Genomic DNA, 24,419 nt, shown 5'->3' with positions numbered 1-24,419 from the left:
CGCCTCTTTCAAGGCGGCCGGAAAGACTCCCTCCAACAAGGAAGCACTCGTAAGCCCCTGGAGCCAGCCTCGTGTCACCTCCTGAGTGGCCAGCACCAGCCAGGAGGGGCACGGGTCCAGTAAACACGTGGTGGCATTCAATCTACCCAGCAACCTGTCCATGTCCTCGGGAGTCACAGGGTCAAACTCATCCCAAACAACATCACCAAGACCGCCCTCAGATACCCCGTCTGAATCGCCACAATTTTGGTCCAGACCGTCCCTAAGCTGAACGATTTTATCGTATAGATAACCGTTAAACTCCTCAGCACGTCCCCGCAACGGGTCATCCCGCTCCCCCTGGTGAAGGAGGGAGCGGGTCACCCGAAACAGGGCAGCTGGGCGGTTATCTGCCGACGCAATGAGGGAGGAGGCGTAGGAACGTGCCACTAGGTAGGTCCTAGTATAGGATCTAACTAGTGTCCGATCAGCCTCTGAACGGCTGGACCTCCAGGAACTCTCTAGGCGTCTTCTCCGGCGTTTCATCCCCCTCAGCTCCTCGGAGAACCAAGGAGCCGGTTGGGATCTGCGCCGGGTCAGAGGCCGCAAAGGCACGACACGGTCTAAGGCCCCGGCCGCAGCCCGTTCCCCGGCTGCAGCTAGTTCCTCTGCCGTGCCGTGAGCCAGACCCTCAGGAAGTGGCCCAAGCTCCGTCCGAAACCTCTCTGGGTCCATCAGGCGCCTGGGACGGTACCATCGTAATGGTTCCGTCTCCCTGCGGTGTTGGGTAGCGGTCAGAAAGTCCAGGCGAAGGAGAGAGTGATCTGACCATGACAAAGGTTCAATGACTATTTCCTTTAAGTCCAGATCTCTCGACCACTGACCAGAGACAAAAATCAGGTCCAGTGTTAATCAAGAAATGGATTAAAGATGAAATTGCCAACATTATTCAAAGCAGTGATATTTTCATGTTTGATGTGCAATACTGTGTGAAGCACTGTATACCTCATACTTGAGCTGGGAGATGTTCAGTGTGTATAAAATAATGCTCATAAGGGAAACAAGGATAGAGAAAATATTTTGCTCTTTTCTCAAAAGTATTAGGATTTAGGATTATCTAATGAGATTAGTTAGTTTTAGAACAGACTTAAGAAAGTACATTTTAACACAATGGAACATTAATGAAAATTCACTACTGTAAGACTTGGTGATGACCACTAGTTTGGACTGTTTTAAAAGGAGGTTGAACAATTTATGGAATGCAAGTCTGAACTTTCAACGTTAGTTACAGGATGGTGGAATCATGCCTTCAATCATTCAAACAATAATAAAAAATAAAAGTTTTCTCTTCTCATGCTAATGAGGACTCAAGCAGTAGCTGGTTGGCCATTGTGAAAAACAAATGCTGGAATAAGATGTGTTTTGGCTAGATCAGGCTAGACTTTCCTTACATTTTTATAGAAAGGTATATATAAATGTATTGTATACATTAAAATGCATTAATTAAAAAAAAGTGATTAGAAGACCACTGATGGTTATGGTTTTTCAGAAAATGGCCACAAATCAATTATGAATTCAAGCCCTGATGACTCAAATCTTCCTGCAGCCCTTCACAAGAAATGTTTTGTGGGTTTTCCACCTTACTGCTACCTGATCTTTTTTTCAAGTTTTAAAAACACCTGGCAAAATGTATAATATAGTAAGTCATGCAAAAGGATCCCTCTACCCATCCACTTGTAAACTTAGCCCCTAGACCTGATGCAGAGTGCAATCCTAAATATAAGGCAGTTCTACTATTCATAAATTATGTTCGCTATATCTTGTGTCCCTATTTGACTTGTAAAGATAGTAGAATACTGAACCATGAACCTAATTTTCTAATTACTTATGAATTATTAATTCCCTACAAGATGTAATAAAAAGTAGCACGTTCTCAGTAGTAATAATTGCAGGCCAATTAATTCTGCACAGGTTGCAAATGTTCCAGGAAAAAATATCAGTTTGTAAACAGATAGCTTATATATAGTTATAGACAGTTTATACATGGATCATAGAGCACTTCCATTTCTTGTCCTACATAAAACAGTCAAGGTGATCATGCTAGCGTTTATTAATTGTGGCTAGTGCTTTAATAATAACTTGTAAAATTTTCTCATTCTGGCAGTCATACTAATTTATTTATTTTTTTACTCTCAAGACATGGGTTTTCTATGTTACTTTAGAAAATGCTGATCTGTAGTTTGAACAGGTGGTCATGGCTGGATTTTTATCATCCTAAACCCACCTTACAAACTTCAGTTCAGGGGTGTTAAACTTACAGTCTGCAGGCCGATTGTGGCATTGGACAGCTAGCAATGTGGCCCCACAAGATCATAAACTATTAATATTATTATGTGATTTATATACATTAATTATATTAGTTATTTTATATGCAGTCCAATTCCTCTTTACTGAAGGAGACTCAGGCAAGCCAAAAGTTTGAACACCCATGTTTTAAACACTTTAAGAGATGAAATAAATTTTATGACTAAGCAGTTTAACACAGTACAATATAAACCATGAAATGACTGATTTTGTCTATCAATACATTGTTTTCAGAAAGTATTTCTGACAAATATGGCTTCTATGTGGTGGTGCAGTGGATAGAATGCAGTACTGCAGGCTACTTAATTCTGCACAGGTTGCAAATGTTCCAGGAAAAAATATCAGTTTGTAAACAGATAGCTTATATATAGTTATAGACAGTTTATACATGGATCATAGAGCACTTCCATTTCTTGTCCTACATAAAACAGTCAAGGTGATCATGCTAGCGTTTATTAATTGTGGCTAGTGCTTTAATAATAACTTGTAAAATTTTCTCATTCTGGCAGTCATACTAATTTATTTATTTTTTTACTCTCAAGACATGGGTTTTCTATGTTACTTTAGAAAATGCTGATCTGTAGTTTGAACAGGTGGTCATGGCTGGATTTTTATCATCCTAAACCCACCTTACAAACTTCAGTTCAGGGGTGTTAAACTTACAGTCTGCAGGCCGATTGTGGCATTGGACAGCTAGCAATGTGGCCCCACAAGATCATAAACTATTAATATTATTATGTGATTTATATACATTAATTATATTAGTTATTTTATATGCAGTCCAATTCCTCTTTACTGAAGGAGACTCAGGCAAGCCAAAAGTTTGAACACCCATGTTTTAAACACTTTAAGAGATGAAATAAATTTTATGACTAAGCAGTTTAACACAGTACAATATAAACCATGAAATGACTGATTTTGTCTATCAATACATTGTTTTCAGAAAGTATTTTCTGATAAATATGGTTTCTATGTGGTGGTGCAGTGGATAGAATGCAGTACTGCAGGCTACTTTTGCTGCCTGCTAGCTGCCTGCAATTAGGCAGTTCAAATCTCTCCATCTTTCCAAGGTCAGTAAAATGAAGACCCAGACTGATGGGGGCAATATTCTGACTCTGTAAACCACTTAGAGAGGGCTGTAAAGCACTGTGAAGCAGTATATAAATCTAAATGCTATTGCTATGCTATGCTTCTTCATCATTGGGTGACTCTGGAAAAAGAGCCACTCAAACCCATGAGAATGCTGGTTAACTTTTAAGCTTCTCCCAAAAGCTGTTATTTTCAAAACTTCATGAAGGAGATGGTGGTGAATTTGTTTATGAAGCACACAGCAGGGAAGTTACCAGAATCCAAATCAAGCTTGAGGAGAAAACTTTCTGAAGGAGCAGAAAGTTGCTGTACATTCTTGAAAAGTGGTGTGGTGTGGTATGGTGTGGTATGGTGTGGTGTGAGGAGACAAGAGAAGAGGAGAGGAGTAGATATTGCCATATATTCAATTCTATATTTCACTGACTTTTAAGATCCAACTGAGTTGCTTGTTTTCTTACACAAATCTGAAATTTCATAATGTTCTATGTAGGCAGTACAGTATTAACTTTTTGTCAATTACGAACAGATAAGATGCCTTAACTATTTGGAAATTTCACATGAAACCAATGCAAAGTTTTAATTGTGAGACATGCAGAAAATGCACTTTTCACTCTGTCATAGAAAAACATCTATTAAACCAGTGGTTCTCAACCTGTGGGTCGGGACCCCGTTGGGGGTCGAATGACGATTTGCCAGGGGTCGCCTAAGACCATCGGAAATATGGGAAGTATACTTGCGAGTCGAAGAATCGTGCTCTAATGGTTGACTCCACAAGCCAGCTGCAGGCTCTTCAAATCGCTAACCGAATTCGGCTTCAGGCGCGATGAATTAAAAAAGAGAGAAATCTTTGCTCTGATGTCTCCCTCTCAAGCCAGCTGCAATCACTCCCAATCGCTAGCCTAATCTGGCTTCAGGCGCGATAAACTTAATAGGGGAGGAGTCTCCGCTTTAATGCCTCCGTCCTCAAGGCAATCACAAGCAGTTCAGATTGCTAGCCAATACGGCTTCAGGCACGATAAATTCAAAACGAAAATAATTTTATGGTTGGGGTTGCCACATCGTGGGGAATTGTATTAAAGGGATCGCCACATCGTGGGGAATTGTATTAAAGGGGTCACAGCACTATAAAGGTTGAGAACCACTGTATTAAACACTTCTTCAATTATTTATCCATATTCAAGATAGAAAGGGTTAAATTGTACCCTATGACCATAATTTGTGTTGTAAATGTTGTACCTTGATGAAGGTATTTTTTTTCGTTCTTTTTCTTTTATATACACTGAGAGCATATGCACCAAAACAAATTCCTTGTGTGTCCAATCACACTTGGCCAATAAATTCTATTCTATTCTATTCTAAATAAGAGGGTATTTAAGGAACAAATACAGATGATAATCCTGATCCATAATTTCTTGCTTCTGTGATTTGATCTTAATTTTCCACCTTGTACACCCATAAAATGGTAGGTATGCTTCTATCCATGTGTGATATAAGGCTTTTAAGGTTAATGGGGGGGAGGGAAGAGATGGGTGGGGGGAGTAACCCGTCGGGGAGGGAGTAACCCGTCGGGGAGGGAATGTCCAGTCCCTGCACTTGCTCGCGGCATCGCTCTACCTGTTCCGAAGGCGGGGGGGAGGGGGGTGTTCCTGGTGTAGAGGGTCGTTCCATCTGTACGGTAAGTGGGAGAGGCAGATATGGCGGAAGCGAGGGGCCGTATCGTTCTCTGGGAGCATGTGCTCGCTGTTTAAAGCAATCACGCGCTCCGGCCCCTCAGTCCTTACCTGTTCCCCGGATGGCCAAGACCCTCAGAGCTTGGGCCTTCGGTTGATGTTGTGCAATGCCCGGTCCGTGGTCAATAAGGCTCCCCTGATCTGCGACCTTATTCAGGGGGAGTCCGCGGACTTTATGGGCATTACGGAGACCTGGTTGGGCACGGAAGGGGGTGTGCCCCTGGTTGAACTGTGCCCTCCGGGTTTCCGAGCATTCCATCAACCGAGGGCCCAAGGTAGGGGTGGAGGGATGGCGGTTGTGATTAGGGAAAGTCTAGAGCCGACGGAGTCCACTGTGCCTCAGATAGCCGGTTGTGAATCCCTCTTTGTGAAGTGGGACCATAGGAATCAGATGGGCCTGGCTCCTTGCTGCGTAACTACAGCCCTACCCGAGTTGTTGGAGGTGCTTGCCGGAGTGGCGGTTGAGATCCCCAGACTCATGGTCATGGGGGATCTCAACTTGCCATCGGCCGGCTTGTCATCAATGGCGGCTCGGGAGTTCCAGGCCTCCATGACGGCCTTGGACCTGATTCAAGTAACTGATGGCCCTACACACAGTGGGGGAGGCACACTGGACCTGATTTATATCTCTGGACAGTGGTTAAATGATCTGGAATTAGGAGATTTAGTAACAGAACCTGTGTCATGGTCAAATCATTTTCTCCTTCGCCTGGAGTTTCGGACCGCCACCCACCACCGCAGAGAGACAGAACCAATACATTGGTTCTGTCCCAGGCGCCTGATGGACCCTGAGAGGTTCCTAACAGAGCTTGGTCCGTTCCCTGAGGATCTGGCCCACGGCACGACTGAAGAACTAGTTGCGGCCTGGGAACAGTCCGCGGCCGAGGCTTTGGATAGTGTCGTGCCTTTGCGGCCTCTGACCCGGTGTAGATCTCAACCGGCCCCTTGGTTCTCTGAGGGACTGAGAGAGATGAAACGCCGGAGAAGACGCCTAGAGAGTACCTGGAGGTCCAACCGTTCCAAAGCTGACCGGACACTAGTTAGGTCTTATTCTAAGACCTACCTAGTGACACTGAGGGAGGTGAAACATTCTTACATTTACACCCTCATTGCGTCGGCAGATAACCGCCCGGCCGCCCTGTTCGGGTGACCCACTCTCTCCTTCATCAGGAGGGGCAGGATGACCCCTTGCAGGGACGTGCTGAGGAGTTTAGTGGTTATCTATACGATAAAATCGTTCAGCTTCGGGATAGTTTGGACCAAAATTGCGATGATTCGAGTGAGAGGACGGAGATGCGTCTTGTTGAGATTGTTTGGGATGAGTTTGATCTTGTGGCTCTCGAGGACGTGGACAGGTTATTGGGGAGGTTACATGCCACCACATGTTTACTGGACCCGTGTCCCTCCTGGTTGGTGCTGGCCACACAGGAGGTGACACGAGGCTGGCTCTGGGGAATTATAAATGCTTCCTTGTTGGAAGGGGTGTTCCCCGCCGCCTTGAAAGAGGCGGTGGTGAGACCCCTCCTCAAGAAGCCTTCCCTGGACCCAGCTATTTTGGGAAATTATCGTCCAGTCTCCAACCTTCGCTTTGTTGCGAAGGTTGTAGAGAGTGTGGTGGCAGGGCAGCTACCCCGGTACCTGGATGAAGCTGTCTATCTAGACCCGTTCCAGTCCGGCTTCCGGTCCGGATATAGTACAGAGACAGCTTTGGTTGCGTTGGTGGATGACCTCTGGAGGGCCAGGGATAGAGGTGGTTCTTCTGCTCTGGTCCTATTAGATCTCTCAGCGGCTTTTGATACCATCGACCATGGTATCCTGCTGCACTGGTTGGGGAGTTTGGGAGTGGGAGGCACCGTTTACTGGTGGTTCTCCTCCTATCTCTCTGACCGGTTGCAGACGGTGTTGACAGGGGGGCAGAGATCGACCACGAGGCACCTCACTTGTGGGGTGCCACAGGGGTCGATTCTCTCGCCTCTCCTGTTCAACATCTATATGAAGCCGCTGGGCGAGGTCATCAGTGGCTTTGGGGTGAGATACCAACTGTACGCTGACGACACGTAGCTGTACTTTTCCACCCCGGGCCACCCCAACGAAGCTGTCGAAGTGCTGTCCCGGTGCTTGGAAGCCGTACAGGTCTGGATGGGGAGAAACAGGCTCAAGCTTAATCCCTCCAAGACGGAGTGGCTGTGGATGCCGGCACCCCGGTACAGCCAGCTGCAACCACAGCTGACTGTTGGGGGTGAGTCATTGGCCCCAATGGAAAAGGTGCGCAACTTGGGTGTTCTCCTGGATGGACGGCTGTCGTTTGAAGATCATTTGACGGCCGTCTCCAGGAGAGCTTTTTACCAGGTGCGCTTGGTTTGCCAGTTGCGCCCCTTCCTTGACCGGGATGCCTTATGCACGGTCACTCACACTCTTGTCACCTCTCACTTAGATTATTGCAATGCTCTCTACATGGGGCTCCCCTTGAAGTGCACCCGGAGGCTTCAGTTATTTCAGAATGCAGCTGCGCGGGTGATTGAGGGAGCCACACGTGGCTCCCATGTAACACCGCTCCTGCGCAGACTGCACTGGCTACCTGTGGTCTTTCGGGTGCGCTTTAAGGTTCTGGTTACTACCTTTAAAGCGCTCCATGGCTTAGGGTCCGGGTACTTACGGGACGACCTGCTGTTACCTCATGCCTCCCACCGACCCGTATGCTCGCACAGAGAGGGACTTCTCAGGGTGCCGTCCACCAAGCAATGTCAGCTGGCAGCCCCCAGGGGAAGATCCTTCTCTGTGGGGGCTCCTACCCTCTGGAACGAACTCCCCCCTGGCTTGCGTCAATTGCCTGACCTTCGGACCTTTTGCCGTGAGCTGAAAACGCATTTATTTATTCAAGCGGGACTGGCTTAAATTTTTAAATATCACTTTTAACTGGGGTTGTAATTTATATGAATTTTAAGGGTTTTTAAATTTAATTATTTTAAATTTCGGATGACTATAGAATATGTTTTTTAATTCTTTATTTTAATTGTATATTGTTATTGTTTTTATAATTGCCTGTACACCGCCCTGAGTCCTTCGGGAGAAGGGCGGTATAAAAATCTAATAAATAATAATAAATAATAATAATAATAATAATGTTACCAATCACTCTCCTGTTGCCTGTTGTTCTTCTGGGTTCCAATGTACCGGCCAGCTGGTCTTCACATGTGTGGGAGCGCCAGAAACCGGAAGATCAGCCGCCATGTGGTCTTCCGGTTTCCGGTGCGCATATGCGCACTGGCCACCTAGTCTTACTGTGCGCATGTGTGCCAGAAACTGGAAGACCAGGTTGCGTGCCGGAAGCCGGAAGATTATCTTCCCGACACGCTCATACACACACGCTCCCGTTTCATCACTCAGTGCTGAAAAGGTTTGCCAACACTGCTATAGACTAACAGCATATGGAATGCTGTTATCTTCCCATCGAAGTACTACCTATTAATCTACTTGTATTTGCATACTTTCAAATTCTGGGCAGGAGCTGGGGCAGGAACAGGAACTCATCCCATTGTGTGGCGCTCAGGTCTCAAACCCGGGCTGTCAGCTTTTCATCTGATAAGTTCAGCATCTTTAACCACTGAGTCTTGTGCCCCCCACTACTACAGTAATAGGAACCTATTAAAATCATGGTATAAACTTATTTGAACTAATATCTGTTGTCTGCAGCTTGTACAGACCCCACATGTTCATGCTAAGGAAATCTTACATGTACTGAAATTGATACTTTATATCCATCACTCTGTACCATTTTAAGATTTTAGTATAGTTTTCAGTATTGTAAAGTTATATTACTAAATCTTAATTTAAAATAATTAATTGAAGGTAGAGCCCCATTTTAGGCCAATTGTGTTGAAGGTAATGATAACCAAATGATAAGGCTCATAAATTGAGTTGCCAAGTTTGCTATGGAAGCCTGAATTAGTATTACTAATATTCCCCCCATCCCCAAAATAAACTATAGGTTTTTTGCAACAGTTGTTAATGCTTTTTTATTTGGCAAAAATATCTTGCCTTTCCTCTTTAGTTAAGAAGGCAAATTACCAGATACCCTAAAGAATGCAACAGTCTAGCCAAATATAGAGGAACTGATTTCCACTGCCAGTAGCTTTGCCAAGTATTGCAGTTTGCAGGGATTTTTCCCTCTTCTTCTTGGCAAAGGACTTGCAAAAATGATGACATTCCAAAACTCTAGTAATTTTGCATGCAACATCCTGGACTCTTTACATTCTGGATTTGGATTAAAGATTGCTATAAAAATATATTTACTATTAGTCCTGTAGATTCATTAAAAACTTGTGTAAGACCAGTTTTATCATTTCTTCTTCAGGCAACACAAAACTTAGCATTTCATACTTCACAAGAAATGGATGTATCAAAACTGGAAACTAGTTTTAGGGCAATTAAATAGGCAGCTGATAGCTCAGATGTTGCCAGGGTTCACTAAGACACTACTGTGAAATCTGTTCTACCTAAACTATTTTATTTGGCATGCTGCAAAACAACGTACTAGCTTTTAACATATTCATTTGCAGAAGGGTAGCAGCTGTAATACTAATATTGTATTTTACAACTGGCTATGTCCACTATGGCAATTATTCTGTAAATAAGCAAGTCATAATGATTTTATGAATGTGTCCATTATAGTTTTCAACATTCCAAATATAAGTGTTGCTAATCCTTGCTATACATTATCAAATTGTTAATGCCTACTAGAAAAATAGAATATAAAGTCTAAGGTAGAATACAAACTTTCTTTTCTAGAAATCTAATATTCATAAAATCTTGATATAACTAGACTTCAGGTTACAAAAGCAATTGGGACTGGGATTGCCATTGCTAAATAATGCAATTGTAAAGTATGACATCATATGACTATTTCATTTAGTAACAGCAATCCTGGTTTCTATCTTATTCCTAAAACATGCAGGTTGCAATGCAGGAAGTGGTGGAAGTCCAAGGTAAAGAGTATGGAGGTACAGTTGGGGGGTTGGTGAGGCCCTGGGAGGCTGAGCATGGACAAGGGGAAATGATGCATAGGACCGACTTACAAATTTACCTGCTGTCTTCCCTACTGACTTTGGAAAACCAGCAAGTAATCCCACAAATGGTGATCATAGCTTGCAATCATGTGACCACGGGGGTGTTGTAATGGCTGGAACTTCAAGGACTGGTCATACATCCAGTTTTTCAGTGCTACCATAACTATGAACAGTCAGTAAATTATTATTTGTTAATATTATAAAAACAATTGAGTCAGCTCCTTATTTCCATTTCATAAAAATTAATAAATCTATTGTTTAATCTAATCCCACTACACAGTGCTAATCAATTACATATACTGTTGGAGATTACATGACCCATTGGATCAATTATAGTAGCTAACTATATTTGGGCCTAGCATAGTATGTGAAAGCAGCTGCTTTGCTTACTTTTAGTTTTTGGTTTACCATATCATGACAAGATTAGGTGCAATCATGTTTAAGTTTGCCACAGATAAATGTGTTATGAAAACAAACTATTTATGAATAATACAATCTGCTCTCAAACAACATGCAACTATGAATGGCCTAAATTCATTTTTACCTGGTGGATTCTTGGCAGGATCGTTGTGGCTTGGACTTCCTGATTGTCCAGAATCTACCAAACAAAAAATATGAAGAAATATGTATTATTTGTTTTTAGCATGTCACAAAGCTTACAGTGTTTTGAATGAATCAGTTTGTATAAAAAATTCACTGTTATTATTGAAGAATGAGGGGCAAGAATAGATTGGTACCCCTTATGAAAATGTTGCTTAATCATTATCCATACCTGGCCTATATTTCCTAAAATACACAACTGGAAACTGTGTTGCAACTGAAGAATAGAAAAAGTATCATTCCCAAAATGGTGAGCTACAAAAATGGTTAAATAAACACAATCTATAACAGGCATACATTTAGAAACCCCCACAAGGCTCAAGAGCTGTAAACATTGCTTAAATAAATAAATAACACTTTAAAGGAACAATCTTTTCAAGATCCACTGGAAACATATACAATAATGTCCAAGCCTCTCCCAGTAAAATGTTATCTGTCCATAAATAGATTTATTGATCATAGCCCCAAGTCAGTATCATCGGATACAGATATAATATGAATGTATGTAGTAATAGAATCATAAAAGGGGTCTGAAATAATATAGTTAACAATAATTTGATAGAAAGTTAACTACTTAGTATTAATAAAGTTTATATGAAATTTGATGCTTCAAAGGCATAAACTGTTAAGCTTTTACTATAGCAAGATACTATGTTAAGGCTGCATGAGGGCCTTGTGAAGAGATTAGCAGTTGCTTTGGCCGGACGTGTTTTGTCAGCAGTGGAAGGGTGGGGGTATAGGCGGCAGAATACAGGGTGACCAAAAACGCAGAGATGTTGGGGTGGTAGGTATGCAGGGGAAGATGAAGCACACACTGCAGTTGTAAATGTGGGCAGGCTACTAAATGCCCAAATTTTGATAATGTGATTGTGGGAGCACTGCAGCAGCCATAATTTCAAAGAGCAGTTGTAATTACCATTTTTGCAGCACTATTATTAGGTGAACCAATGGTCATTAACCACTGATATCTGTAATGCTTTCTATAGCAGCAACATGATTTTTAAGAATATCAAGTATTTTAGATTTGATAGTTAATTTAAGCATGAATTATAATTATTTCTATAGTTTTTGATTCCATCTATTCGGTCTAACACAATGTACAGATATATCATAGCCTTTAATTTCTGCAATGGCAAGTTGAATCCAAATTTTTGTATCTTTAATACCTATTATATGCAACGTTTTACGTATATCTGATTTTAGCATACTTTATATTAAATCAGCAAATATGTACAAATTAATTAAGTTACATCAATACCAGGATGTAAATCCATTTTTGACTTCTTGTTATGAAGACTGACATTAGAGAGCAAATTCAGGCTCTATTACCTGTAGTTTGGCCAGAGTTATGAGACTGGAAATTTCGATAACAGAGACTATCTTAATTTATCATACATATTGAATCTAAAGGAAGATATCAGTAATTTATCAAGTATAGCAATGGAAAGACAAAATCATGGCAAGTAGAGTCACTAAAAGTGATCACTATATTTTTACTACTTTTATCAAAACACAGAATCAACTCTCATGAATAGAAGGTGTAAAAACTCAGATTGGGCCATTAGAAAGAGTACATAATTTTACAGACATCCTGCATCCTGCCCTTTCTTCATCAGTTGAATACACAGGACAGCAAGAAGAGGACTGTGTTTCCATCTCTTCTACTTCTTCAAGAACCATCACCATTCTGCAACCATCCCTCTCATCTTCAGTTGGCCAATCTCTATCACTAGGGTGATATTTACACATGTATCTCCCTTGGTCTTACCAATCCAGCAATACTGAGCCTGATTGTGCATCTCATTTGACAATTTCTGAACAGCTTCACATTGTATCAAATATTCCAGTCTGCCCCACTGGCATAAAAAGTCCAAGATATATCTGCTTTCTCCACCATCAAATGGGAAGGAGACAGAGGAGCTGTATATAAAAAGGGAAGGAGGAGGACGCAATGTTCTATTCTCCAAGAAGAAATAGTCTCCTAAGATTGGATGTATTTTCAGTGTGATTGAACACTACAAGAGAAAAGTCATGGGACTAAACTGTAAAATTACAGAAAATGGCTCAATAAGCTCGGCATCCTTCTCAGGGGTGAAATCTATTTACCTTCCTAATTGGTTCAGAAGTGCACGTGCCACCCATGCAGAAAGTAAAAAACACATTACTTCCTGGTTAAAACCAGGAAGTAATGACACCCGAGCGGGTGGGCCGAGCTTTGCTCTGCCATCACTACCGGATCGCCGAACCACCAGCCACAATCGCTACCGGATTGTGCGATCCGGTCCGACCTGGGAGCATTTCACCCCTGATCCTTCTTATATGATCCCGCAGATGGGAGGTATTTGATAGAGAACCAGATCTCCAGTAAGCAGTGGGGAAGATTTCTTGACAAAGATGCTTAGCAGAATTGCTTACAGAAGGATACCTCATGATCCAGTTAAAATGTAAAGAAGTGCTAAAAAGATTGAAGCTCCTGAGAAGATGAAAGGAATAAGGAAGGAATGAGAAACCTTCAGAACCAGCTAGGGACTGCTAGAATTTTTTCAAACTTTCTAATGTAAGTGGCAAGGATATTTAATTAATTAATTAGTTTGTTTGTTTGCTGCCCATCTCACTGTGAGGCAAGTCTGGATGGTTTACAACATTAAAAGCAATAAAACCATAAAAATACATACATAAAACCATAAAAAATAAACCTCAGAATAACTGTTGAATAACAGTTCAAAAGTGACTTATGATCCATCTTCGAAATTACAATTTTTACAACATTCCAATGTTCACATGATTGCAACTCATATGCTTGGCCATTGGCCCACATTTATGATGGTTGCAGCATCTTACAGGCATGTAATCACAATCTGCAACCGTCCTACCCAGCTTCATATAAGCAAAGCCGAAGTTGTTTAATAACTGTATGATACACATAATCACTGTGTGATTTGCTTAACAAACATGATAAAAATGGTCATAAAATTAGGTCTCCCCACATGATGACTTGCTTAATGACAGCATCACTTAGTGACTCAAATTCTGGTCTCAACTGTGGTTGTAAGTCAAGGACTACACAATGCATTGCCAGATTCAGGGTAAACAGATCCCATACAGAGATTGGATGAATTAAGAGAAACATTGGGGGCAATACACTCTACAGTGAAATCATTAAGTCCAACCATGCATTCGGTCAGGACTCGGTCAGTAACTCAATCAACACATTTTTAATGCTGCTACAGCCACAGACCACCAATGGAGAACCTTTAATATCTAATCCAGTCCCCAATACTCTGCAGCTTGATCAAATGCTATATCTAAATGTACACAGACTTTGAAGGGGAAAAAACTCATTTCTGGCCTTCATCGGATCCAGGCATGCTTTTAACACCAATGCCATACCATAGTGGAATTCTCCAATTGCATCCCTCCTGTGGGGGCTACATTGAGATGAGGCTACCAAATTAGAAGAATTAGCAACCATTCAAGAGACAGAAAACTGGCTTTTGGACTCAAGCTCTTCCTGGAATTGCCTCTTCTGTTATTAACTTATGTTTTCTCATATCCAAAATATATCCATTTCTCCAACAGTTGATATAAATACCAAATAGTATGTACCAAATTTATGTTCTCACATTCCTGAGGATCTACTTCTTACATGGCCACTAATGAGTGCTCATATCGATAGATATATACGTCTATATCTTAATAATTCTTCTATAGGATATTGCAGAATGTTAAATCCAAAGACATCATTTTCATGAATTATATGTTGCTGAATTTGATATATTCTGACTTCAAGAAACATTGCAAGCTAAAAGCTTGTTGGTAAGTGGGTATAAGTCTTTCTCACAGCAGCTCTTGGAGCAGGACGAGGTAGATTTGTGGTGGCTTTTATTACCCTGAAATATCACGCATAATTTAGAACCATGGACCCCATTTCTTACTTCCCTGTTTACTTATATCGAACAAATTGCACAAACCCCAGAAGACTGGGCTAGCTTTCATATTATACATTTATAAAACAGCCCCAAGCTCTGCTTGCTAATTATATGCCTTTTGTGTAAAAAGTAAGCTCTATGTTAGACACTTATACAAAATATTAGCTGACTGGATTGATCTAAAACAGGCATGTCTAACCCATGGTCTTGGGTCACATGCAGCCCTGAAAAAGCTCATACTGCAGCCCCATAAGACTGTAAAAAAAAAAAAAAGAAATCAGAAAGGAAATTTGTTATGTTTATACATTAACTGTATTATATACTTTATATGCAGCCCAAGAACATTCCTCTTCACTCAATACAACACAGGCAAGCCAAAGGTTTGGATACCCATACTCTAAATGAGCTAGCAGGTTTCAGGACTGGACATTCTAGGGTGGACAGGTCTTTATACTTCAATACCTGGCCCATTTTAATAAGCTCAATATTATACTGCATTTATTGATTTTAGGTCCATATCCAGTCTAGTTCCAAGCCTAGTTATAGAGTACTAAGCGTATGAACACCGCAAGATTACTGTTGTGTATGCATAATCTTTATCAAGAATTCTAGAATCAAGTTTCGATGCGATATGTAAGGCCACCACACGAATGATATTCCAACTTTCATGAGGGAGGGGTATATTTTATCTTCCCTGCTGTTTAAACTGTACAAAAATTCACCCATGACTAGAATAATCAATTAGAACCTCCTTATCTCCCAAAACTAGCAAACACACATATTGCAACTCTGTTGCATGCAAATGACACAGAAGTCCTGTCACAAATGTTTTTTGCACTTAAATGAGCTCTTAATGCTCTTGCCAATTATTGCTCTGAGGAATTACTGAAAGCAACTAATAAAACTGAGAATCTGATCTTTGCAAAGACACCTAAATGACATGCCTGGAGGAAATATGGCCAGAGTACGAACAAGTTACATTTTTTAACTATTTGGGCATGGTTTTCCATAGCTTCTCCAAATGCAGCACATACCAAAATGGTGCCATAAAAAATGCTCAAAAAACAGTGACCATATTTCATTTTTCAGAGGACCACAGCATATCCTAGCAGGACTGAAGCTATATTCAGCTAAGGCTTATTCATAACTACTTTTCAATGTAGTTGGAAAGATAGAACCTTACACGTCCTTTCCTTCTCTTAAAGGATCCAATTTAAATTCCCAAGGGACATTCCAGATAGCCTTTTGTGTTCCAAATGTAGTATTAAGGACTACCTAAAGTCAAAATTGGTACATGGACTTGTGTCACAGCATAGTGGATGAAGTTATTGTTATTTGTCACAGTTGCCCTTTATTATCAATATGGTTCAGGACAATATGGTTCAGAACAATCTTACAAAAACTCAACATCTCAGCTTTTCCAGATGGTGTTCCTAATCATAGATTATGAGTGTACACTCAGCACATTTAAACAACTTATCAAAGACATCTCCTTCATGGATTACTGCCTTGTCGTGGCAAAGGGACTTGCATAGCTCAATTAAGCTATGAGCTATGCCTGTTCTGACCTAGGCTTCCTGAGACAGTAAAAAGCATACGATTTGAAAACTCAAATACTTCGGCCACCTAGTCCCAAAAACCCTCGTTTTATTTCAACGGCTGTGAATTCTGTTTATTCACAGCCCATTATGAGTCACAAATAGTTTGTAAAGAGTCTGACAGAAGTCTGCCACAGTCCTTCGGACTGAAGCTGATAAGCAACCACCTTTATCTCCCTTGACACACTGCCAAAGACCTAATTGGCAATTAGCTTTGCAAGGCCACATGGAGCACAGAGTCAAAATGGAGCTTCAGAATTTAAACCGACCAGAATGAACAAAGTTGCGTCCTGCAAAGGCGCATGTCTCTTTGCTCCATCTTTATCTCTTATGTATCTCTTTATCTCTTCTGCTCCAAATCTTACTCCCAATTCGCCCCTTTTGTCTTAACTGTTCTTGCCTTCTGGCAGCTCTGTGCATGCGCTCACTGGAAACAGACTCCCCCTGTTCCTCAGCCTTGCTGACGTCAGACTCTGGAGGCTCCGGAGTCAGCACATAACTCCCAGATGGCTTTGGCCCCATCTCTGCCTCCAATGCAGAGCCCTCGTCCGAGCCTTCTCCAGACTCCAGGACTGGCCCATGTTCCTCCCCAGCCTACCCACTGTCAGACTGCTGCCAGCTCCACAGGCTGCTGGCACACCACAACAATGCTGTGCAGGGCCACCCAAGACAGACAGGTCATAGCAGAGAGCTCTGACAAAATGTGATCCACTGGAGAAAGAAACAGCAACCTTCTCCAGTATCTTTGCCATGAAAATCCCATGGACAGTACCAATACTCAAATACTTTGGCCACCTAATGAGAAGGAAGGATTCACTGCAGAAGTGCCTAATGCTGGGAAAGATTTAGGGCAAAAAAAGAACGGGATGACAGAGAATGAGGTGGCTGGATGGAGTCACTGAAGCAGTAGGCATGAGCTTAAATGGACTCCAGAGATGGTAGAGGACAGGAAAGCCTGGAGGAACGTTGTCCATGGGGTCGCAATGGGTCGGACACGACTTTGCAACAAACAACATGTTTTACTGTTGTTGTTTTTTAAATTTGGGAATTTTGATAATCCAGTTTTCTCTTGCTGTTTTTTACTGGCTGGGTTTGCTGATGCAGCATTGCTGTTATTTAATGTATTTATGTAGATATGTTTGCTATGGCGATCATAAAGTAAACTAACAACAACAACAATCAAAGACCTGAGAACAGGACCAATTTGTCCACATAAGAATAGTTTTCTGTGCAGTGAAATCCCTTTTATAAACCAGTGAGATATTTACACCTGATAACTGTTTCCAAATTCTGAAGAGCACTACTTTTACCACACTTCAATGTTCTTTCCACAGAGGTTTTGAAGGGCCAACACAAAAAAAGGTGAGTTGAGACTATGCCTCTGTGAACCTCACAGACACTATTTAGAACCATATTCTTCATCTCTACTTCTACTAAAATTTGCTGTATTTTTAACATACCACTTTATGTTAATCTTCCTGTTTTTAATGCCATTAAATTCACACACAAGTCTATACTACTGGAAAACTGTGTGAAATTTCTCTGGTACAGAATTGAGAAATAGTATTTTTATCTTTTTCTAAACTAGCTATTTATATTCCTTTTCTACCAACACAATAAATATTATAATCTCTTGTCTATCTTGTTTGCTTTACTGATGCTCAAAAAATCTCCAGTTTTAACAAAATAGATTTTGCAGTTTGTCTTTTTTATGCAGTTACCAAGATTTAAATTGTTAACTACGCCAATATTATGAGAAGAAGAAGCTATGCCTTAACCGAAATAAAACCAAAGTATGCACCTTCCATCTAAGCAATCATACAGGGGGGGGGGAGGTTAAAAGTAGGATAAAACACAACTACCATCCAAAATATCTTGGAATAACTCTTACATTTGGAAAATACCTTGAAGTAATTGGACAAAAAATGAAAACCAGGAACAACTTGATTAGGAAAATTGCAGGAACAGACTTGGAAACACAAGCCAAAACATTGCTTATAGTGGCACAATCTTTAGTACAATCTGTTGCCAAATACTGCACATCTGTATGGGGAAGAAGTTGACATATCAAAGAGACTGATGTTTACCTTAATTACATAATGAGAATAATATCTGGAACCCTTAAATTCACACTTATCTCATGGCTCCATGTTCTTTCTAACATTGCCCCTCCTGATTTCAGGTGACTACAACAGACAGTCCGAGAGTGGAATATAATAAACATGCCTTAGACTCCTAGAGATCTTCCAATATATAAAATATTAGACTCTCTATCTCTCACCAGGCTTCAGTCTAAGAAACCAATTTGGAATAACATACCACAGTCTTACAATCTAGATGAAGAATGGTGATTAAGATGGGCGACTTTTAATAACCATAACCAAACAAATCACGCAAATCCAACAAAACCCCTCCAAGGAATGCAGCTGCCTCAAAAAATATGGAACCACCTGAATAGAATTAGGACAGGCCGTGCCAGAACTAAGGCAAAGCTCTTTAAGTCGACAATGGCTGACAACCCATAATGCGAATGTGGTGCACCAGAACAAACTATAAAACATATAGTTCAAGAATGTCCCCTCAGAAAATTTCAAGACACCTGGGTTGATCTCATCTCAGCCACACCAGAAGCAGTTAGATGGTTAGCTTTCTTAGATACTGAATTATAATATAGCATTTGTCCCATTGAAATTCTAGGGCTCCATATTTTGGTAATTTTATTATGGTTTTCTCTTAATTTAATATATTATCTCCTATATTGTATTGTCTACATATTTTACATACACACACAAATATTCTGATGTTTCATTTAAACTAAATTTGTATATCAATGATTGCTGACCTCTGTAGATACTGTACACTAAATACATTAAATCAATAAATTAACTTTAATTTTAATTAAATAAACAATAGTGGCAATTAAAACATTACATAATCAATTCATTTCTAATCTTGTTCACATTATGAGTCTGCCTTTGCTTAACCTTTTAACTGCCCTGTTAAATCAGAAATGCAGTAGGATTTGATTCCGTTTTCATACATTAAAAGTTCATTATAATAGATACCCCAACAAAACAAACTTTTCAGTTTTGTTGGGTATTTTCTCAGCTGTTTTAATGGGATGCGTTTCTGCTAAGAATAGTTTGGATCTGTAAAATAAGTTGTAAGTCTTTCAAGATGTGAAATAATTTTTTTTCCCATTTAGCTCAGTCTTCTTCTACTTCCCTCCAAATTGTAAATGGCCACTACCTTGGGTAGTCTTGACCTAGCAAATAGGCTGTATTACAATGTTCCACTGGTGTGTCATTTCCTTATGTGCTACAGTGGGCTATGCTAGTTCAATTATTTTTTTTATAATCTCCCCACCATTGCACTGCAAATCTGGAGATTTTAGTTCCTTCTTTTATTCTTTTCTGCACACCCACAATTTAGGAATGCGGTAGAACAAATACAGTGAAGTATGCATTAATCTAATGTACTTAATGTATTTCTTTCTTTCTTTTTTTGGTGAAAAGAAAATGGTACTTTAAAAAAAAAAGAATCCTTGCTATTTCCTCCAAACATGGCAACCTATAATTAATCTTACCTGTGATTACTTCCAAGCAAGACAACTTCTAATTGTGAATATCAGACTTAGACAACATGAAAAAGTGTAAAGCTAAACCTTCCAAACTCATTTTGTGACTTCTGCAGCTGGGGAAACTAGATAGAGTTCAAAGTATATTCATATAGCTATACCATTACGTAATTTCTAATGATCCTAAAGGAATTAAATTGCAGCATCGCACTAAGGAACACAAGAAAGGGTAAAAATGGAACATTCTTTATTGCTTTTCTCCACTTGATTCATTTACTTTACACAGTGATCTTTCTCAACCTTGGCCACAATAAGACCTGTAGTTCACTTCCCAGAATTCCTGAGCTAGAATGGGGGCTGAGGAATTTTGAGAATTGAAGTCCAGTATCTTAACTGGAGAGAGAGGAACCTGCCCCACTTTACATTTAGGGAGGCTGTGTAGAGAGAGTTTCCTCCTTTAAATTCCTGGGAGTCCATCTCAGTGAAAATCTCACCTGGAAAAACAACATGATCCATGTGGTCAGGAAGGCCCAACAGAGACTCCAATTCCTTAGGTTCTTGCGTAAAAACAGGGTAGAACAACAATTGATTACCTCCTTTTACCGGTCCACAACAGAAAGCATCCTCACTTATTGCATCATAGTATGGCATACCAGTCTGACAGACACGGATAGGAAAACATTACAGAGGGTGGTGAGCACAGCACAAAACATTGTGGGCTCTCCCCTGATACCACTAGATGAGATCGCTAGGCTCGCTGCCTTAGAAGAGTGAGGAAAATTCTCAGGGATGACTCTCACCCTGGTCATCATTTCTTTCCCTCCTACCATTATCGGGTAGGAGATATAAAAGTATAGCCAGCCGTACAAACAGGCTGAAGAAGAGTTTTTATCTCTGGGCTTTCAGACTCCTGAATGAGAAATAACTATGTGGTATGATGGACTGCAAGGCCGGCGCAATGTGTAACATTCACACTGGTGAAATAGGACGCGGTGTTCTGTTAATATGATTTATTGGATTACGGATTTTCTGTCTTCACTGTGAGTTGTATTGTGTTGCGGGGTGCATTGAGGAAGCTCAACAATCTCATTGCATATATGTTATGCACTAACTATAAAGATTTGAATTTGGATATATTACACATTTATAAGAATATGTTTGTTCATATATTTAATATGTTAACTGGATATCTTTTCAATATCTTTAATACCTTAACTGGAATACTAAAACAAGTCAGGTGAAATTATTACTGCTTATTTGTCCTTTTCAAACCATAATGTAAAGGGCTCTTGGTCTTATATGAACCCCTTTTCTTGGGACAGTGGGACCAGCAGCCAGAGGAAGAGGAAGTGGTGGAGCTTAACAGTTTGCAGACTCAGTCCTATCGGATAACAGACAGAGTTAACCATTCCTGGCTGTTGGTCCCACCTTTACTGGAGAAATTAACCCTTCTTATGTAGTAAGCAACTAAAGTAAAGAGAGCATGTCAATCAGCAAACTGTTTAGCAGAAAGTTCTCCAAAGTAAGTTACAGACAGTAGTAGAACACTAGCACAATTGTGTGTTTCAAGTATTATTTCAAAGCATTGCAAATTATGTAACTGAGGTAAGATAAACATTACCAGCAGTAAGCTGAAAAAGAGTCTTAATTTTAAAAATGTTCCAAAGTTAGCAGTGGGCTAATAGCTGGAATTAAATTACCGTATTACTTTTCCAGGTTGTAACACAAATAATATAATTAATTTGTTAAGATTTAATTGCAGTCCAGTAACAGCTATGTATTTATTACAAGACTAACATTAAGCAATAAGAATTCTTCACACATAACCTAAAATTGCATTCTCTTATTTTTAGAATGTATCAACTTTTCCTACTACAAAGCAATGTTTTAATCTGCCAAATAGGATAGTAACTAGAATTACTTATTGATGTATTAACAACATATGTATACATTCTAACTGTGCTATTTCATATAGCAATGTTATCTGCAACTTTAGGTTACTCTACAAGGCATTAAAATATAATGCCAAATAAAAGAGGAGTGTATTTTAAAGGCAACTCCCTTTCAGTAATCAAATTCTTAACTGATGATACAAGTTCTATTGAAATTATTTCATCTCTTACTATTAGCAATTAATTTATTCTATAGACTTAAGATTTTTTTCCAATTTGTCACTGCTTTTCTTACACCATATATGATGTACTAAGACAAAAGTGCAAACTGTTTCCATACGACATTTCACCAATACATGGCTCTTGATTGAGATGGAAGAAAAGCAATGGAGAACTGAAAACAGCTGAGCAGATGACTGCGGTAGAAGAAGACTTGTGGATGAACTGGCTCCCAAAATTCCATTTCAGATTAAGAAGAGGACCTGGGATTGACAGTGCTCCTCACAATGCTCCCCATAACAAGACCATAAAATAGTGGTCCCCAGCAAGTTTCATAGCAATGGAAGAGTCGCGATTCAGAGCCTTCAAAACGACACTAAATTCCTCCATTTCCTCTCTTAATTACTTACACTGGAAATGGCTTGTAAATTTATTTTTGGATATTAAGAACCTTTAGAAGGACAAATCCCTGGGTAATTTTCCTTCAATCCTCAACAATTTCATGTAAATTTAAGAAATTAAAGAAAACCTTTTTTTTAATAAGCAGCAAAATCTAGGTAAGAAGAGTGACTTTGGAAAGTTATAAATAGACCAAGTACCAGATTCATTGGAAGTAAGATTTTGAAATAATTGTAGGAATATTTTCTGTGGAGATACAAATGAGAATCAGACTATTTTGTGTATGGATTTAAAATTGGCAAGCTACAAGAATGATATTGACAAAGGTATTACATAGGACTTACAAATAGAATCACCTGATATTTTCATAGCTAAAAGAGACACATAAATAATAAATCAGATGAAATACTTCATGGATCCATTTGTGTGTGGATTTCAACTCAGAAGAGTGACTTGTACTACTTTCTTACTTTGAATTTATAAAAGAGATGTGCTATGCTTATAAAGGAGGTCCCGAGAAAAAATAAAGAATAAAGTTTTTGGAACATCACTTCAAAGAAATAAACTTAAGACCTTTAACAGCAAAAACAAAAAATTGAAGTTGGCTTATTAGACAAGGTTATATATGAGTGGGTTTTTTTTCTCTAGCAGCTTTTAATTAATTTTTCTTGTCCATCCTTGTCTCATCTAATGATGAGTTATTAAATATGTGTTATAGACAAAATATGGAAAGAATAGCAATAGCACTTAGACTTATATACTGCTTCATAGTGCTTTCAGCTTCTCTAAGCAGTTTACAGAGTCAGCATATTGCCCCCAACAATCTGGGTCCTCATTTCACCCACCTTGGAAGGATGGAAAGCCGAGTCAACCTTGAGACTGGTGAGATTTGATCTGCCAAATTGCTGGCAGCTGGTGACCAGCAGTAGTCATCTGCAGTACTGCACTCTAACCACTGTACCACCACGGCTCATATATTTTGCTATATTTTTTAGAGAAAGTTAGCTATGGCATTAAATTAAAGGAAAATAGTAAACTTGTGAAGCAAGTTTTGAGATTAAGTGAAATTAATTTGTGGGACATTATTTGAAGGGATTCAATATCAATATGCTGTTGTTTTCTTAATGAATTTTTTCTTCAACCTGAATGAAGAGACTTTGGAGATTTGTTTATAAAAATGAGATAAGGAATGAGAAGATAATTTTTGTTGTATTTTATGGAAAATGGTAAGTTGCTGTGTAAAGGAACAGAATATAAAATTGCTTTACTTATTTAAGACTAAAATATATCTTCATATATGTACACTCTTTTCCTTTTTTGCTGTGCCCTTTTTTCTTTTTCATATTTTTCTTAGTTTGTATTAATTTTTAATTTTTGAATTTTTAAACTTCAATAGAAATTATTATTAAAAAGGACAAGACACCTGAAATATGAAAAGATGTTTTCCTTTCAGCCTTATTTCTAATTATAGCAGTCTGCAGTTAGTCACTGGTTACTGTATTAAAACAGAAATCTATAAACAAGATTTTTAAGTCATACAACCAAAGTAATCCAATGAAAAATTTCTTGGAAAAGGATAGTTGCACTTCAAAAATTTTGCATAGATTTTTCTCAGATTCTGCCATCTCCTATAAACTCCATATGTCTGGAGATGTAAAGTCTTCATGCCTATTGGCTTTCCCACATTAGACAATAACAATGATGTGCTTGCTAGTATGGAATTTTTATATTTGCTTTATATTTGCCTGGGACCTAATTTCTAAAATACTCAATTATAAAACTTCTGGAAAATCTAAATTGCATTCTAAACTTTTCAGCTGTTCCTATGGAGAAAAGCACAAAACATGAACAAGGTGTGATCCAACAGCTTATTTATGTAAACAATAGCCATACCGACTATAATTTTTGAAAATAAAATATAAACATATCTTGCAGGTGGGGAAAGGAAAAAGCATCCTGATTTTGCTTCAAGGGAAA

At 39.6% G+C, this 24,419-nt stretch overlaps 1 protein-coding gene across 15 annotated transcripts in view; it reads right to left on the bottom strand.

Annotated features, from left to right (window-relative positions):
* Positions 1-24,419, bottom strand: part of NFIB (nuclear factor I B) — a 269,310-nt gene that overhangs the window by 100,082 nt on the left and 144,809 nt on the right. For 14 of the 15 annotated variants that reach the window (XR_009153317.1, XM_058168184.1, XM_058168177.1 and 11 more), the window contains one exon: positions 10,773-10,826. The exons of the other annotated variant lie outside the window; for it this stretch is intronic. Coding sequence is in view for 11 of the 14 variants with exons in the window: in XM_058168184.1 (XP_058024167.1) it covers positions 10,773-10,826 (54 nt within the window). In the remaining 3 variants the exon portion in view is untranslated. The remainder of the gene's footprint in view (positions 1-10,772; positions 10,827-24,419) is intronic. 15 annotated transcript variants of the gene reach the window in all.

The sequence above is a fragment of the Ahaetulla prasina genome, chromosome 2, assembly GCF_028640845.1.
Source record: "Ahaetulla prasina isolate Xishuangbanna chromosome 2, ASM2864084v1, whole genome shotgun sequence".
NCBI lineage: Eukaryota > Metazoa > Chordata > Lepidosauria > Squamata > Colubridae > Ahaetulla > Ahaetulla prasina.
Note: the sequence above shows the minus strand (reverse complement) of the source record. Positions and strands in the feature narration are given on the sequence as shown.